The sequence below is a fragment of the Fringilla coelebs genome, assembly GCF_963513975.1.
Source record: "Fringilla coelebs genome assembly, chromosome: 3".
In the NCBI taxonomy this organism is placed as follows: Eukaryota; Metazoa; Chordata; class Aves; order Passeriformes; family Fringillidae; genus Fringilla; species Fringilla coelebs.
This window is the reverse complement of record NC_140030.1, coordinates 73,189,426-73,204,537: the sequence shown is the minus strand read 5'-3', so window position 1 is coordinate 73,204,537 and position 15,112 is coordinate 73,189,426. Positions and strand designations below refer to the sequence as shown.

Here is a 15,112-nt window from a genome sequence, read left to right as displayed (position 1 = left end):
ACAGGTATGTTCTTTTATAGGTGGGTGAGGAAGGTGGGGAGGGAGGAGTGGAGAAATGCATTATGTAATTTTAAAGCTTTTTTTTTTTATTTCTATGTCAAAATGTTAGCCATAGTCATGTCTTCTGTATTCAACTTCACCTCAGGAAGAAGGCAACAGAACAGGAAAAAAAGTAAACTCTAACCTAAGTAACAATTATTAATACAGAGTTTTTTACATTGAAAAAGAACATGCCCAGAATGTTGTTGAAAATCCTACAAAAGGAACATGTTTTTAAATGAAATGTTGTATTTTAGTACATTGAGATACAGAGGACATGTAAAGTAGCACAAGTAAAGAACTGTGAAATTGTCATCATGTATTTTCTCCTTGGTTTCAAGAAATTCAGATGGTGAGATGGCTTTGCTGGGTCTGCTGACATCTGGCATGTTCAGATACTCACCCTCACATTTCTACTGTCATAGAACCCATTTCTAATAATTTTGACAGAATTTGAAGCTTTTAAACTCCAATCAGTTGAGGGGCAAATGGTTGTGTTTTTTTTTTTTTTGTATGCTCCTGGAAATCATTTGAGCAGCTTTAAATATGCATAGTGCAAGGTTTAGACCTCTATCAAAACACCCCTTATGAATCTACAAAGAAGAGTCAGAGGACTACTAGTATTTCCTTAAACATAAAGGTATTTTTACATCCATTATTTTTTAATTATTATTTCATTAGATGAAATTTGAACTGGAAATTTGCATTTCATATAGAAGATCCCTGTATTTTCTCTTCCTGTAAGTTAAAACTCTTCAGCAGGATGTGCAGGCTCGGTCTAGACTTGCAAAGTGCTGCTGTGAGCAAACACCTTCCAGCCTGCCAAGCCTCTTTCTGTCACCAAGTCACATGCACACAGCCACAGAGATTGGTCTGAACTCAGTGATATAAGTCTTCTAGCAGAGAGATGTCTGAAATTGTCAGAAAAAAACTTCATGCATAGTGTTGGGGATGCTGTAGCACTTCTCTTGCTCTTTTCAAGTAGCTTACCCAGTTTAGATCAAGCCTCTGATATTAGTAACCTCTGCTGAAATGATGCTAAAGGACTGGGAACTTTTGAGTTCAGAGTCTTCAAAGAGGAGAAAGTTCTCTTTTTCCCCAAGTGCTGGGAGGGTGGGGAGCTGCCATTGGTAGGCTCAGCAGCAGGGCCACAGCACAGGCAGCTGGTACAGGAGGAGCAGTTCTCACACATTCCCTGTGTCTCTCAGCTGGTGGTAGGAGTAGCAGCAGCGAGATCACAGGGCTGCATCTCGAGTGGTTCACTGGGGTCCTGAGTTTATAGAAATGGTAAAAAGAGCAGACACAATTTCCTAAAGGAAGTAATCTCTTGGGTGCAATGCCCTGCAAGACAAGACTTCTTTTCTTTTGGAATTTTCCACTTCCCATCATGACATCTTAACATTGCAGGCACCAAGCAGTTGTGAGCATTCCCATGGAAAGGCCACTCTGTGGTTTGCCATGTGCACAGCCTCATTGTTACAGACTCACTGTGCTTTCATTTTCTTTGGTTTTCATTGCCGCACGTGGAAAATAGAAACTGTCTTTTAGTCAATTTCCCATCCCCTTAAAATAAAGAAATCACAGTTGCTAGCTCTTGCATTGGTCTTGCTCATGCTAATTTCCATTAAAACACCAAGCCTTACCTGATATTCCTCACACACACACACACACACACACACACACAAATGCTCCCCCCCCCAATATTAAAGTGCTTTAGGAAAGTCCTGGGCTGATATCCCTAGACAATGAAGTCTTCTAACCATAGAGCCTGTCACCAGCAACATTATTTTATCTTTTTGGTCACTATGTCTCAAGTTTAACGGAAAAGAACACAGCTGGGGTTGTAAATGATGTGGACACACTTCCAAATCTTCAGGCTTGATCTGGTGATCAGAAACAATCTAGTAAATGCAATGTGAGAATCTCAGCTGCAACATGATAAGTGACTGTGTGCACTCTAGCAGTTTGCTTTAGTACAAATACTGGTTCACTTAAACCACATTCCTCTTTCAAGTACCCTTCAGCATCATTAAACAGTTTGCAAACCCCTGCTTTACATGCCAGAGCAAGAGAGTTATGAGTGTGCATGTAGATACTAGTCTCAGCTGGCAAAATGGTAGCTGACATCTGGAGGCAATAACTTCCTGAAACTCAATGGCCTTATCCCCTACTGAAAGTACACTTGTTTTAAGGGGAGGGCAGGAGAGAGTCTCCTTACTCTAATATGAAGTCTTACAATCAGAAAAATATGGACCTTTCATTTTCTAAATGACTGCTCAAATTCTAGTGGGAGGTGTCCCTGCCCATGGCAGGAGGCTTGAAGCTAGATGAACTTTAAGGTCCCTTTCAACCCAGACCATCCTACAGTTCTGTGAAATTAGCCTGTGTTGTCTGCATTTGTCCAGATGCCTGTGGTTGTCGCCAGTTGTCCGTGCTGGATGAATTTCGGCTACTGACTGTCATGTTGGGTCAGTGCCCTGGTGGCCAGCCTGATGCCTTTCCAGGAATCACTAGAGACAGAAGAAGTTCTTCCCAGAGGACTCTGAACCTCCCTGCCTGGCATCTCCCTGCCTGCATCTTCATATCTGAGTCCTCTTTTGCTTTTGCATTTTGCAGAAAGCGGCCCATGGAGATGCACCTCGTATCGTCAAGTCAGCTTAACACAGCCCTGCTGCCCCTTGTCTGTGGTTGGGGAGAACCCCATCACAGAAGTCAGCTTCACCTAGTCAAATTTTGCAACAGAGCTCAGTTCATTGCATAATAGTGCAGACAACCTAATTCCTTCACCAGGGTCTGGCTCTATTCTCCAAACAATTTGTGATTTTCATTTTTGGAAGAAGCTTTGTAGCTCTTCATTGCTAGCAAAGGTTTCCTGATTTTGTTATGTGGACCTTAGCAAGGAAAAATTCTGATTCATTAGTACTACATTTCATGGATTTTGCTACTACTTGTCATTTTTTAAAACATAATGCACTGATGCTGTATGTTCATACCTTTTAAGTCTTTTGGAGATCTTTCAAGGTGTAAGATGTAGTAATAATGGCCAGCCCTTTCCATTGCATTTCAGACAAACAGTTCACAGCCCTGCAGGAGCTAGAGCTAAGACAATTTGAGTCACTTTTTGCCCTTTCTGTTCAGGACTGTTTTGGATACTATTCCACTTCTGGTATAATTTATACCCCAAGGTACACCAGCTACCAGGGATTACAGTATTGATGGCCACACTGTTATGAATCTCTCCTGATCCTAACAGACTGCTGTGGAACAGACTGGAAAAGGAATTGTCCACTGAGAGCTTCACACTGTTTAAACAATACTTAAAATCAGAGTTTTCCCCATACTGGATTCAAGGTTTTATATTTTGCTGTCCTCTGCCACAACAGGATGTTAAATTCACGCATGGAGTTTATCTTGGCTGTGAGTTTTAATTGTCTTGTCAAGTTTCTCATTTTGCATTTTCTAAATGTTGTTACACGATTCCAGTATTTCTTCTGGAGACATCCAGTTTGAAGTGAAATAATTTGACTTTCAGATTACAGTCAAAGGAAATTCTGGAGCGTTTAAAATAAAAGCTAGGATACAAAATAAACTTTGTTCTGTCAAATGCTGCAATTTGAATGATCTCTAAATGCTGTAACATTTCCGGGGTAAGCAAACTCTGGAAGGTCAGTGGATCACTGTACACATCAATTTGTACTCCCAGTTCATGTTTTGCATTCCACTAACAGAGCTTTTTTCCCTGCAGAGCTGCTAATGCTTGAAGAGTACTGTGGAGCCTTTTATTTTGTCTTTCCATTTACATTTTGAATGTATTTGTATCAAAAACTTGAATGAGATGCTGTGTTTGTTACACTTCACTTCTTCCACTTTATTGAATAAAACTAGATACATAACGCTCAGACAAATTCTGCTATGGAGTAGAGGGCCATTGTTGTCACAACATCAGGACAGCTGACAACTTTCTCTGCTGCTTGTGTGTTTATATGTGATGCTAAGATGGCTCATACTTCCTGCCTTTGTGTGTGTGTGTGTGTGTGTCCACAGCTTGCACAGGTGGAATCCAGGGCTGTTCACCTGGGTGCTGTCCTGATCCGTGGCCTTACAACGTTGCTCATGGCCAACAGTGCCTGTGGCTTTCCATTCAGGATGGATGATCTGATGCCTTGGGCAGTGTTTGATGGGAAACTTTTTCAAGAAAAATACCAGAAGGCACATCGAGGTTGCTCAATGGAAGAACTTTTGGAAGGCAATGTAAGTAGTCACTTCCTTTTAGTTCTGCATTCTTTGTAAAAATGTACCTGTTCATTTTATTTGTTGTTTTTGTATTCATGTTTACACCTTTCCCCTTTCTTTGTATTTTTCTTCTCTTTCTTATTCCTTTTCCATTCTCTCCACAAAAAAAAAAAATTAAAAAATAGTAGAAAAACTGAGCTTATGAAGGAAGCTGTAATTTTACCTTTATTTTTGTTCCCACTACTCAGAAAATAATAGAAAGAAAATAGTTGTCAATTTCAAAAATGAAAATGCCCACAGTAGTTTTCTAGTACTGAGATATTAATGAGATCTTTCTCCCATAAGATTTTAAGCAACATATTAAGAACACCTTTAAAAAACCAGATGTTTAAGAGTGATACTTTTAAAGGCATTAAGGAACCTAAATTTTGAGATGAAGTTTTGGCAAATTTGAAGAGGAATTTCAAATCAGAAGAAGGTACATTCTTTTAGAATAGGTGAATATGGGTATTTCTTTTAGAATCTCACCTTCCTGTAGTTCTAAGTGCTTATTTAGTTCTCAGTTCCACTTTATCTTACAAATCTGGGCCTTGATGAGATTTGCATGCTGTGTTACCAAAAGAGCAGTGTGATTTCAGACATGTGTGGGCAGGGAGGTCCTGCTGAGCACTGTGCCCTGCTCAGGGGCACCATGGCCAGGCTCTGAGGTGGGGTCTGCTGGACTCAGTGCCAGACTGTGCTGATGCACTGGTGAAGCCTCAAACCAGACTCACCTCCTGCCCCACCAGCACAGAATGTGTGGGGAGATGCTTGAGTAGATCTGTATCCATCTGGGAAGGTGGCTCTAAACACCTTCAATTAATGTGTCTTCCTCAATTAATGTGTCTGAAAAGCCTGTATCATTTAATTACTTTTGAAAACTTACCTTTGAAATGCTTTTACCTGCTACTGAACATATCACTTCAAGTTAAAATAACTACAGAGAAAAAAGGTTTCAGTTTTCATTTATTTTAATCTATGCATCAGTGCCAGTTGTTTTTGTATAACTGGTTTTCTTTTGTGATTTTGTGTCCAGCTGCATACCATGCTGGTCTGAAGTGAGGAGTGCAGCTCTTGTGAGTGGGTGGAATGAACATGTTTTTAGCATGAAGGAGGAGAATAATCCTTTCCATATGTGTTCAGTCATATGATTAGGACCATAATGTCCATCCAAATCCTGTGGTTCCTATTAATTGGTCTGTTGATTTCAGTAGATTTTGGATTGGGCTAATGGTTCATCCAGGAATTTCATGCAGGACTTTTACAAAACAATAGAGGGTTTAAAGAATAAATGGGAAAATGTTAAAGTATCCAAAATGAAATTGATACTTGTTTTCCTCTTGAGTAGAATTCAGGTTAGTGGATAACTCTGGCAATAAAAATTTAAATCTTAAAATATCTGTATCAATATTAATTGATACAGATATTTTTAAATGTGTCATATAGTATGTTTTAGCTAACATTTTAAAATCTTGTGTTAGTGTTGGAGTTCTATTTTATTCTGTTTTACAATGAAGATGAAAAAAGATCTTACTTTCCTAGAACAGAGTTAGAAATATGCTTGGTCAACTGAAATATCTAGGTTAGGGTTTTTAAAAGCCTGATGCTCTGTTTTAAACAAACCCCAGATAAACTGTTCTGTTGCGAGGAAAAAATACTCTAGCTATGTGAACTTTCAGAGTAGTTTAAATACCTTTTTCTTTTTTAGGTACAATTTTATGGTACATATATGGCAGAGATATGTACCCAGACTAATAAAATAGCTTTCAGCTTATCAGTTTGAGGCAAGAATCTCTTTTGGGGAGAATTGCCAAGAGATGCCAGTTTAGTTGGGAACACTGGCAAGGCAACAAGTATATGGGATTGGTTTTTCCTCTTATTATAAGTTCAACTTTAATAAATAAAAATGGTGCTTAGTTCCTGGCAGAGCTTAATGTACTGCTGGAAGCCAAGATCTTTCAGCACTTGTTTGTTAACAATCTAACCTTGAGCACCACAAATCTATTCTGGTGATAGTGACAGTACTGTATTCAGGAAAGAAGTTATTCTACATGGTATGTTTTGTTATGGAAAAGAAAAATAAGGGAAAAGTTATTCCTTTGGTTGTTCAGGGCTTGTCTCCTAACTCCTAGGATCCCTTCTCTATTATCTGGACAGTTGCATTACTTCAGGGACTTGAGGCAATCTCAGAATCAATGTTGTTTTGAATCTGATAGGCTCAAATGCAGTTAATAGGTTTCTGACAATTACAGTGGAAATACAATCCTGGTTAAATATTTTCATGTGTATCAAAAATGTTTAACATCTTAGGTTTGGTTCCTACCTTCCTTCTGGTTCTTATACCAAAAGAAGAAAATGCGTACACTAAATACAGTTGATATTTTTGTGGGCAAGTTTTTGTGTAGCTCAGCTCTTTGTAGCCTAACAGCTGTTACAGATAAAAAAATGAACAGCTTCTGATAAGAATAAAAATAGAGCCATCTTGGGTTTTTACAAAATTATGCTAAGCTCATATTATGCTAGTTCTGTTTTTCAAAATGGTAATCATATTAGTTTGTTTATCCACACAGAAAATTGGCTATAATAGTCTCATAAAGAAGTGAGGCAATGATATTATCGCTTTATTAGCCTTTTTATTGTGCTTCTCACTAATGAGTATGTTCATGGTCAATTTTTTAAAATTAAAACCAAATTTCATCATGGGGTCAGCATAATTGATATGTTTTGTTCTTTTCTGATCTCACTTTTCATCCAACCTCCATACATTCTGAGTTTATTCTCCCAGGAATAAAATGAAAGGTTTTTCTCTGTGCTCTTCACATGCTGGATCCAGTTTGTGTGGTAAAAAAAAAAAAAATCTCTGGGTTTTAGTTAAGTCTTTCTAAAGATGTTTGTTAACTCAATAAATGTATTAGGGAAGTTAGGGAAGTTCTCAGCAGGGTTCATTCAGGGAGTCAGACTCTACCTTTAATTTAACATCTCTCTAGTTACTGCAGACTTGCTACCTGTTAGATTGTTTCAGCTTATCCTGTCATCTTCAAAAGGAAATGTCATCCTGTAAAAATCAGTTCATTTTTATGAAAATAAAAAATGATGCTATTATTCTAAAATCCCTCTTTTCCTAATTCTCTTCATTGTGTAGTAAATCCCCCATGCCCAGTACCATTCAGAAAAAAAAATACATTCTAAGATCTATCACTTTTTCAAAGCTCACAGAAATCAGAGAAAGTTGAGGATGTATCACATCTTTCAGTATTGCATCCTTAAATAGCATCAGCTTGTCCTTTTGACAGTAGAATTTTCTATCACACCACAAGGTCAACACTTGAATTTAATTCCCCCATTTCTTTTTAGACTGAGTTATGTTTATCAGCCAGGAGTTGAGGCAGATGTATTACTGTTGGGTAAGTTCTGTTTCTAATGTATGAGATTAAGAGACTGATTCTAACTGGTGTATTTTCCATGAGTTCATCAGTCCTTTTCTGGAGGCTTTAACCATCTCTGCCTGAGGTATTGCAGTTGGAAGTCTAGTTAAGTGTATCTGCAGGTGCAAGGTCATAGAATAGGACAGGACAGCAAGGGATTTGCAGATGTGAGCAGAGAAGGAAAAGCTACTTCACTGAGAAAGGGGAAAGCATTTCTTCTGCACCCCTACTCGTCCCTCCAGGTATCCACATTTAATATTAAATGTTCAAACTTTATTTCCTGTTAAAGTGTGAACCAGATCTACCAGCTTCATGCATGCACAAGTGTGGCTAAGTCTTAGAGTTGTGTATGTGTTTCATTTGTGCTACACCTGAAGAAAGAAGACTAGAAGAGTCATTGATTTTTAACTGTGTTTTCTGCAGGAGTCTTTGTACGCACCCTTCCAGAATCTGAAGTCTCTCATTTGCAAGGTTTGCATGGCAAAGAACAGAACAATACAGAGCAGACCAAGAGGGAATGGATTTAACACAGGTTGGCATTGTGTGAATTTTCTCAATAAAGTTAATATATAGATGAGCTAAATTATCCTTCAAGAGCAGCAGCAATTGCATAGGCATCCCATCAAGCAAAGTAAATTTGAAGTTCTTTCTCCAAGAAGCAATGGATAGATCTAAGAAAATATTTGCTCTTTTTAGCAATTTATGTGAATTTGATTACCCAAGTTTATATAGAATAATATTTCCATCTAGGTACATAGCTAGTGAGATATATGCAATAAGTATCATTAATTGACAGAAACATCACCATTTATTCAGTGACTAAAGATATTTTTATAGGAGAAATTAAATGGCCCAGCTTTTTCTTTCAGTCCCTCAGGGGAGCTATTTAACATTGATAGTTGAAGGTCAGAATGAGACATTGAAGATGAAATACTTCTTATTGCATTCACTGACATATTTCAAAATAGGAGAGCTTTTGGGCAATTTGAAAAACTCTGCTTTCTTGCTTAACATCTTGCTATTTCCCCCAACTTTATGGCACAGTTTGCTAAAGAACTCAGTTTGTAAATTTGTTTTCCCTACCTGAGCTGCCTGACTTTTGGGGTAAAAAACATCTAAAAGGTTTTTTAAAATCAATCACATATCAGCCTGAATGTTGAGGCTTCAAGACTTTGAAATAATTTACACTGAATGTCAGTGTTTATGCTCATATTGTATTTATTGCTTGCTTAATACCTAGTCAGTTATAATGCCAGTGAGGATAAAAATTATCCCTTCAGAATTCCTTGAGCAAATTACAAAAGACAGGAGTATTTTCTGCTAGTTCAGTACTCTGCATTGTGTGCCAGCAATACTTCTGATGTGGCTCTACAACAAGCTCATGCTGGACACTCAAAATTGAGGATATCTGTTGGTGATTTATAATACCAGACCTTGGTAGCATCTGCTTTTCCTTGAGAGCTATATTTAACCATTTTAATTATGATTTGTGATTCCAATTTGGAGAGGGATTTCTGTTTGTTTTAATGACTGCAGTCTCCAAATCTGTGTCATAAAATTTTGATCTGGTTTCTAAATGCACTTGTTAACAGCTTGTAATCATGATGTGCATAGATGGAAATAAGGACAAGAACCACTCTTGTCAGGCTGACTTTGGCTTGGAAAGATCGTAATTCGTGCTTGAGTATTTTGGCACAAAACTAAGAAATACTCTTTCCTGAGAAAGAATACACTGTCTCTCTTTTTCTCCATTTAATCTTACATATTGTCAGAGTTGCTTAGTGAATACTGTTTTTCAGGAAGAGAACAAAGAGATTTTAATCCCAGGTTCCAACAGCCACACAGAAGTCATGTTGTTTCTCCATATCATAACCAGATGAGGGGGTTCACACAAAGGCATCTGCAATCCCAAGGTAAAAAATGGGTTCATGTTTATGGGTTGGGAATTGTCCCTATCACCAGTATAATGGCTCTGTGTCTACCTGCAATTCATGTTTATGTGTGCAGTAGCCCTACAGCAGTCAGCAACAAAACTTGCATTGGTGCTTTAAGTTTTTATATTTTTCAGATTCTGTGCTGCTTTAGGTCTGAGCTTCATCTTAAGGCTTGGTAAGCTCTCTTCACAGAGTAGGTAGACAGAACAAGACCTTTTCCAGCTAGGGACCAAGGACAATTCATACTGGTTTTGGGCCCAAGAGCATAAACAGGGGTGGACTGAAGAGGGAAAACAAGAAGGATGGGGCTTCAAAACCTAAAGCTGTAATTGGACAATTAACTCCAATATGCAAATGGACCAAAACATATAAAAATGTGAGACCTCATAACCAGTCATCCATTTTTGTGACCCTTTTGGGTTCATCTGGGTTGTAGCCCTGGCTGGGCTCTTGTACTGCCCAAGGTGTCTCCATTGAGGCCTTTCAATAAATACCTACTTCATTCTTTAACTCTCTCTAGCCTCTGTTCTATGTCAGCTTTCACAAGGCATCAGCATCAGTTACACAGTTGTGTATTGCCCCTTGCAAAAACCAACTCTGCAGGGTGAGGTGAAGTGCAGCATTGTAATCTGCAATCATCTTCTACTCACAGTGTTCTGGGAAATAAGCTTTCATGTGGTATTTGTAATTTCCATGCTTAGTCTCAGCTGAACTGTGTTTAAAATTGTAACAGTTCTAAAACGAATTGGCACAGCTGCACAGAAATGTGTCTGAAGTCTTTAGCTGCAGATCTTCGTTCATACTTCAACAAAACCCTCAAGCATATGAATAAAGTTAAACACATTCCTAAGTGGTTTTCTAGATCAGGGTCCCTGCTTCCAGGTCACTGCCTAAGTGATACAAATGCAAGTTTTTTCTTGCCTTGGCATTAATCTTAAGTCATTCACCAGTCTCACTTCTTGAAAAGAACAGACATTTCAGTGAAACACCACAGTGGATAACGCTGTTGAGCTGACTTAATTCAGTTTTACTTCATTGTTACTCTGAGTTGAAGCGCATACATGTAGATTAAAGAAAATAAGCAAAAGGAAGAGAGGTGTCTAAGAAACATCAGTTGTTTTATTTAGTCTGCAGAGCCTGAATTTCTTTTATGTTTCCAGGTGAGGTTTTCAAATAAGATCGCTGATGTGATTAGGAAAGCTAAATAATAAATAGATACAGTGAAGTCTTAAATGTGTTTCAGCTGCCACTGTTGAATGCTTCAGAGTAAGATAATATCATTTGATTCACAAAGAATATTCTTTGATCCTCTATGTAAAATATAAAGCTAACATATAGAGTATGTATGCCGACCATATGCAAAATCCAAACTGGTCATTGTTACCAGTTCTTGACCATCTGAAGAAACCTGACCTCTGATATTCAGGGGTCAGATAATCTCTGACCAGCTCCAGAGATCTTATGGCTAGGTGTATCCCACAAAGCATGTTCTACAGTAACTGTGCTGCTGTGTTATAAATGTCTTTCAGTAGCATTATTTAAACACCTTGGCTTCTTCTACACTATCCCTATTTCTTACCCTCAGGACACTCTTAAAACATGATCCCATAACTGCAGTTAAATTGCCTGTGTTATAACTAAAACAGGTTTATTGGAAAAATACATCTGTCCTTATAAAAGAGCCCTGCAATGTTTTAGAACTCCTTTTAAAGTGATCTGCCAATGTGACTCATTTTGGCAAAATTCTTTTCTTAAGTTTGCTAATATTAGCACAGGTATTTGGGTTACTTCTCTGTGTAGCTGTTGTCTGTTATATGTGTGTCTCAGCAAAGAGAGAGAAAAAAAGAACAGCCATTTTCTGTTCATGGTAGCTTATGTGATAAAACTCCCTAGTAATAATACTGATATCTGTCTATCCCATCCTCTATGTACCTTTCCATGGCACACTGTTATGGCTCCTGCTGTTGCATATAATACAGAAGTCATTGGATTAAATACAGTAAAAAGTAATGGGACTGTAACCATGGGACCGGTATCTTCTGTATCAGGAGTATATATAATGATTAGGCAGCCTTTGCTCTCTCTTATCAGTTAATGTTTAAGAATCCTGTGACAATGTCTCAGCTTCACCAGTGGAGGAAAGAGTGCCACCACCAAGAAAGCATCAACCCGAGAAGCAGTGGCATTTCTCTGAGAGGGTGGCTTGAATCCCCTCAGGCAGAGCAAGAACTGGACACAGGCATCCTTTATTATATGGCCAATAGTAGCTGCTGTACCCAGCTGCTGTAATAAGCAGCTCGTCCTCAGGCTGTATTTTGAGTGCAGGGAATTCAGCTGTGGCTGGTTATTTTTGTGTTTTGGGAAGGTTGGGGTGTTTTTTGTTTGATTTTATTAATTTAACTTCTCTCCATAAATTTCTTGGCTGTGTGTTACCAAAGGATAAAAGCTTTGTGTTACTCAGAGCAGGCCATCTAAGCCTCAGGAAGGTAGATTTTTCCCTTAATGTTTCTTGTTTGATAATTTATGGATTTTAGGTTTGTGGCTGCAACACCACACCACAGCCCATATACCCTATTGGTAGACAAACTTCATTAGTTAGAAGTTAAGACCACTAATACATTGGTTTACATCACAATGTTAACTCATTCTATAAGAACCTAAAAATAAACTGAGCATTAAGAACTATGGGAATCACTGTTAACGATCCATTTCTTCACAGAATGTAATTGCATCAAAAGGGTACATTCACTTCAGCCTTAGCACACTGTAAAACACATAACTGCTGCTAATACAAGCAGCCTCTCATTTGCAAGATACTCAGTCAAGTCTTCCACACTGGTGTTGCTTTCAAGCACGCTTCTGATTAATAGGATTTTGGTAGAACTGTAATGCAGATGGGACCTGGTGGATCTTCAGTGCTGAGAAAAGATTTAATTTACATTGTGAGTGCTGCTTTGCTAATAGGACTCTAACTAAAGAAGTAGAGTGCACAGGCACACTTAAACCAATATGAAAATATTTATAAATATAGCTTATGTCTGGTTGTAAACAGCATATTATCCTTACCTGAACTCATAGAGTCAGATCTACCAGGCACAGATGAGATTCACTATCCCAACCCGTTAATTGGGTTAGGTTTAAAAGTTACAGTCACCCAAGAGTTTTTTAAAAAGAGCCACCATGCACTTTATCCTCCAGGATCTCTGAATACTAGCCACAATTACACACCAACTAAACAGGGGCATGTATTTTTTTAAGATATGTATAATTGTGACTTTTCTTGCATGCTATCTTAATAAGCCCTTGTTTTTTGCTTTAATGTTCACTGAATGGATTTAATTCCTCTCTTACTCTCTCCAGGTGGAGGATCAGGACATCCGCACGGGAGGAGGTACCACCTTCCTCCTCGGTAAAGAGTTCATGTCTACAAGTGGCAAATGGGATGGTGGAATAGCTGCCACTGGGATAATTTCTGTTTATTCAGGCTTTCACCTGTTTTTATGAACAGTGCAGAGTAACTGGACAGTGTGACTGTGGAGGAAATCACACAAAGCTGAGGCTGTTCAGCTTGTTGATCTCTTATCATGTTAGGTCTAAGCTTGTTATGAGACCAGAATCACCAAAACTTAAGTTACAGCTGCCTGAGGCATAGTAGCATCCCAGTATAGCTACACTGTTTTGTCCATTTGACAAGGAAAAGTCTGAATTGTTTTTTATAACATTGTGAAATATTCCTGAGTGTAAATTTAAGACTTAGACTATAATTTTTGCATATTTTTGTAATAGTTGTTTATATTACAATACTTTCCTCACCATCAATAATGTGTCATGTCTACTCTGTATTGTGGTTTATGCCTTGATTGTGGATTATATCTGTGTTTTAAGGGTTATACCATTGTTTCTGAAACCCTGAAAAGTTTGAAACATAATATCAATGATGTAAGCATCATCTGCCAGTGAAACAGTGTGACTTTCTTGTAAAATGTAACACTTTTTTACAAAGGAAAAAATATTGCTTTTACATTTGATACTTTTAGTTAAGCAACTTTTTGTAATTTTTTCAACTGAGGAAGGAATCTATCATGCTCTACTTCTGTAATGAATAATAGATATGAGAACTCAATATTTCTTTTCTGTCCAGAAGTCCAATTTAAACACTGACCTTCAAAATTAAAAATTGGTGTGTTTCACTTTGTGATTCAGTTTCAGTAATATATGTATTTGTTTAGTTCTGAAATCAAGGGGGTGTCAAGAGAGGAGCCAGGCTCTTCTTCGTGGTGCCGAGCAATAGGATAAGAGGCAATGGGCAGAAACTGATGCCCAGGAAGCTCCACTTGAATATGAGGAAGAACTTCTTCACTGTGAGGGTGACTGAGCCCTGGAACAGATTGTCCTGAGAGGTTGTGACGTTCAAGAGCCACCTGGCCTCAATCCTGAGGTCTGTGCCCCATGCTCTGGGATGACCATGGCTAAACAGGGAGGTTGGACCAGATGACCCCCTGTGGTCCCTTCCAGCCTGACCCATTCTGTGATTATTCAGTTAATGTTGTTTCTTAGGCCTCGTGCAGGTGACTCCTTTGAGGCGACTGTCAGTGGAACTTTGTACCTGTTTAGTATCCATGTTATGTCAAAGTGAACACATCCATAACTCCATACTCAATTTCCTCCTGTGTATTTTTCAGTTTGTAACCCAATAAATATAATTTTCATACGCTGTATATAGCAACAATCCAATGAAATAAATAAGCAATAAGGATTTCTAGTTTTATTAAAAATTTGAGCAGACACCATTTCACACAACACGATGTCTTGATTTCAGGAAATGCACTGTCATAATAGAGGTGTTCCTGCTTCCTTTTTTAATTGATTTTCCACTGACTGTAATTGTACTATCATTTTTTTCACTATCATTTTTATCCCTCCCCTACAAACCTTTTGAAATAATGTGGTCTGAATTTTATGGAAACTTCTCTGGTTTCAGGGATCTCATGATGTATAATAGTGTATTTTAAAAGAATGTGATTGTGTGCCAGAATGTCTTGGTAATTCCCTCTTCAGGCTTTGATATGAGAAAAGATGTCTGTTATCCTCAATAAACAAAGTTAAATACAGTCAGAGTGGGAATTTTGCTGTGCTAGCTGTGGTATGAATTGTTGGTAATAATTACCCTGATTACTGAAGAATTGATAGCGTCTCTGTGAGGTTGTTTTTCTTCCTAATGTTAGACCATAAGCAGGAGCTGCTTATTATTATTATTTCCAAGCCAAAAGATTTTTTTCCCACCAGGAATACTAGAGGGAAAGCAGAAGCATGAAACTGAAACATAGAGGTACTACTTCCTGTCTCACTGAACTTTGAATTGTTCACAATACCATAAAGCTTATGGACTCTAGAAAGAAATCATATTGGAGAACATGACCATAAAGGTTCCAGTTTAATAGG

The 15,112-nt window shown here is 38.1% G+C and overlaps 1 protein-coding gene across 1 annotated transcript in view; it reads left to right on the top strand.

Annotated features, from left to right (window-relative positions):
* FAM120B (family with sequence similarity 120 member B) overlaps positions 1–14,722 on the top strand; it is a gene marked incomplete at its 5' end in the record, with an annotated part of 47,658 nt that extends 32,936 nt beyond the window's left edge. The window contains 4 exons of the mRNA XM_084202857.1: positions 4,084–4,290; positions 8,160–8,268; positions 9,536–9,649; positions 13,031–14,722. Of these exons, the coding sequence (XP_084058983.1) occupies positions 4,084–4,290; positions 8,160–8,268; positions 9,536–9,649; positions 13,031–13,083 (483 nt within the window). The 3' untranslated portion in view covers positions 13,084–14,722. The remainder of the gene's footprint in view (positions 1–4,083; positions 4,291–8,159; positions 8,269–9,535; positions 9,650–13,030) is intronic.
* Positions 14,723–15,112: the final 390 nt, after the last annotated feature.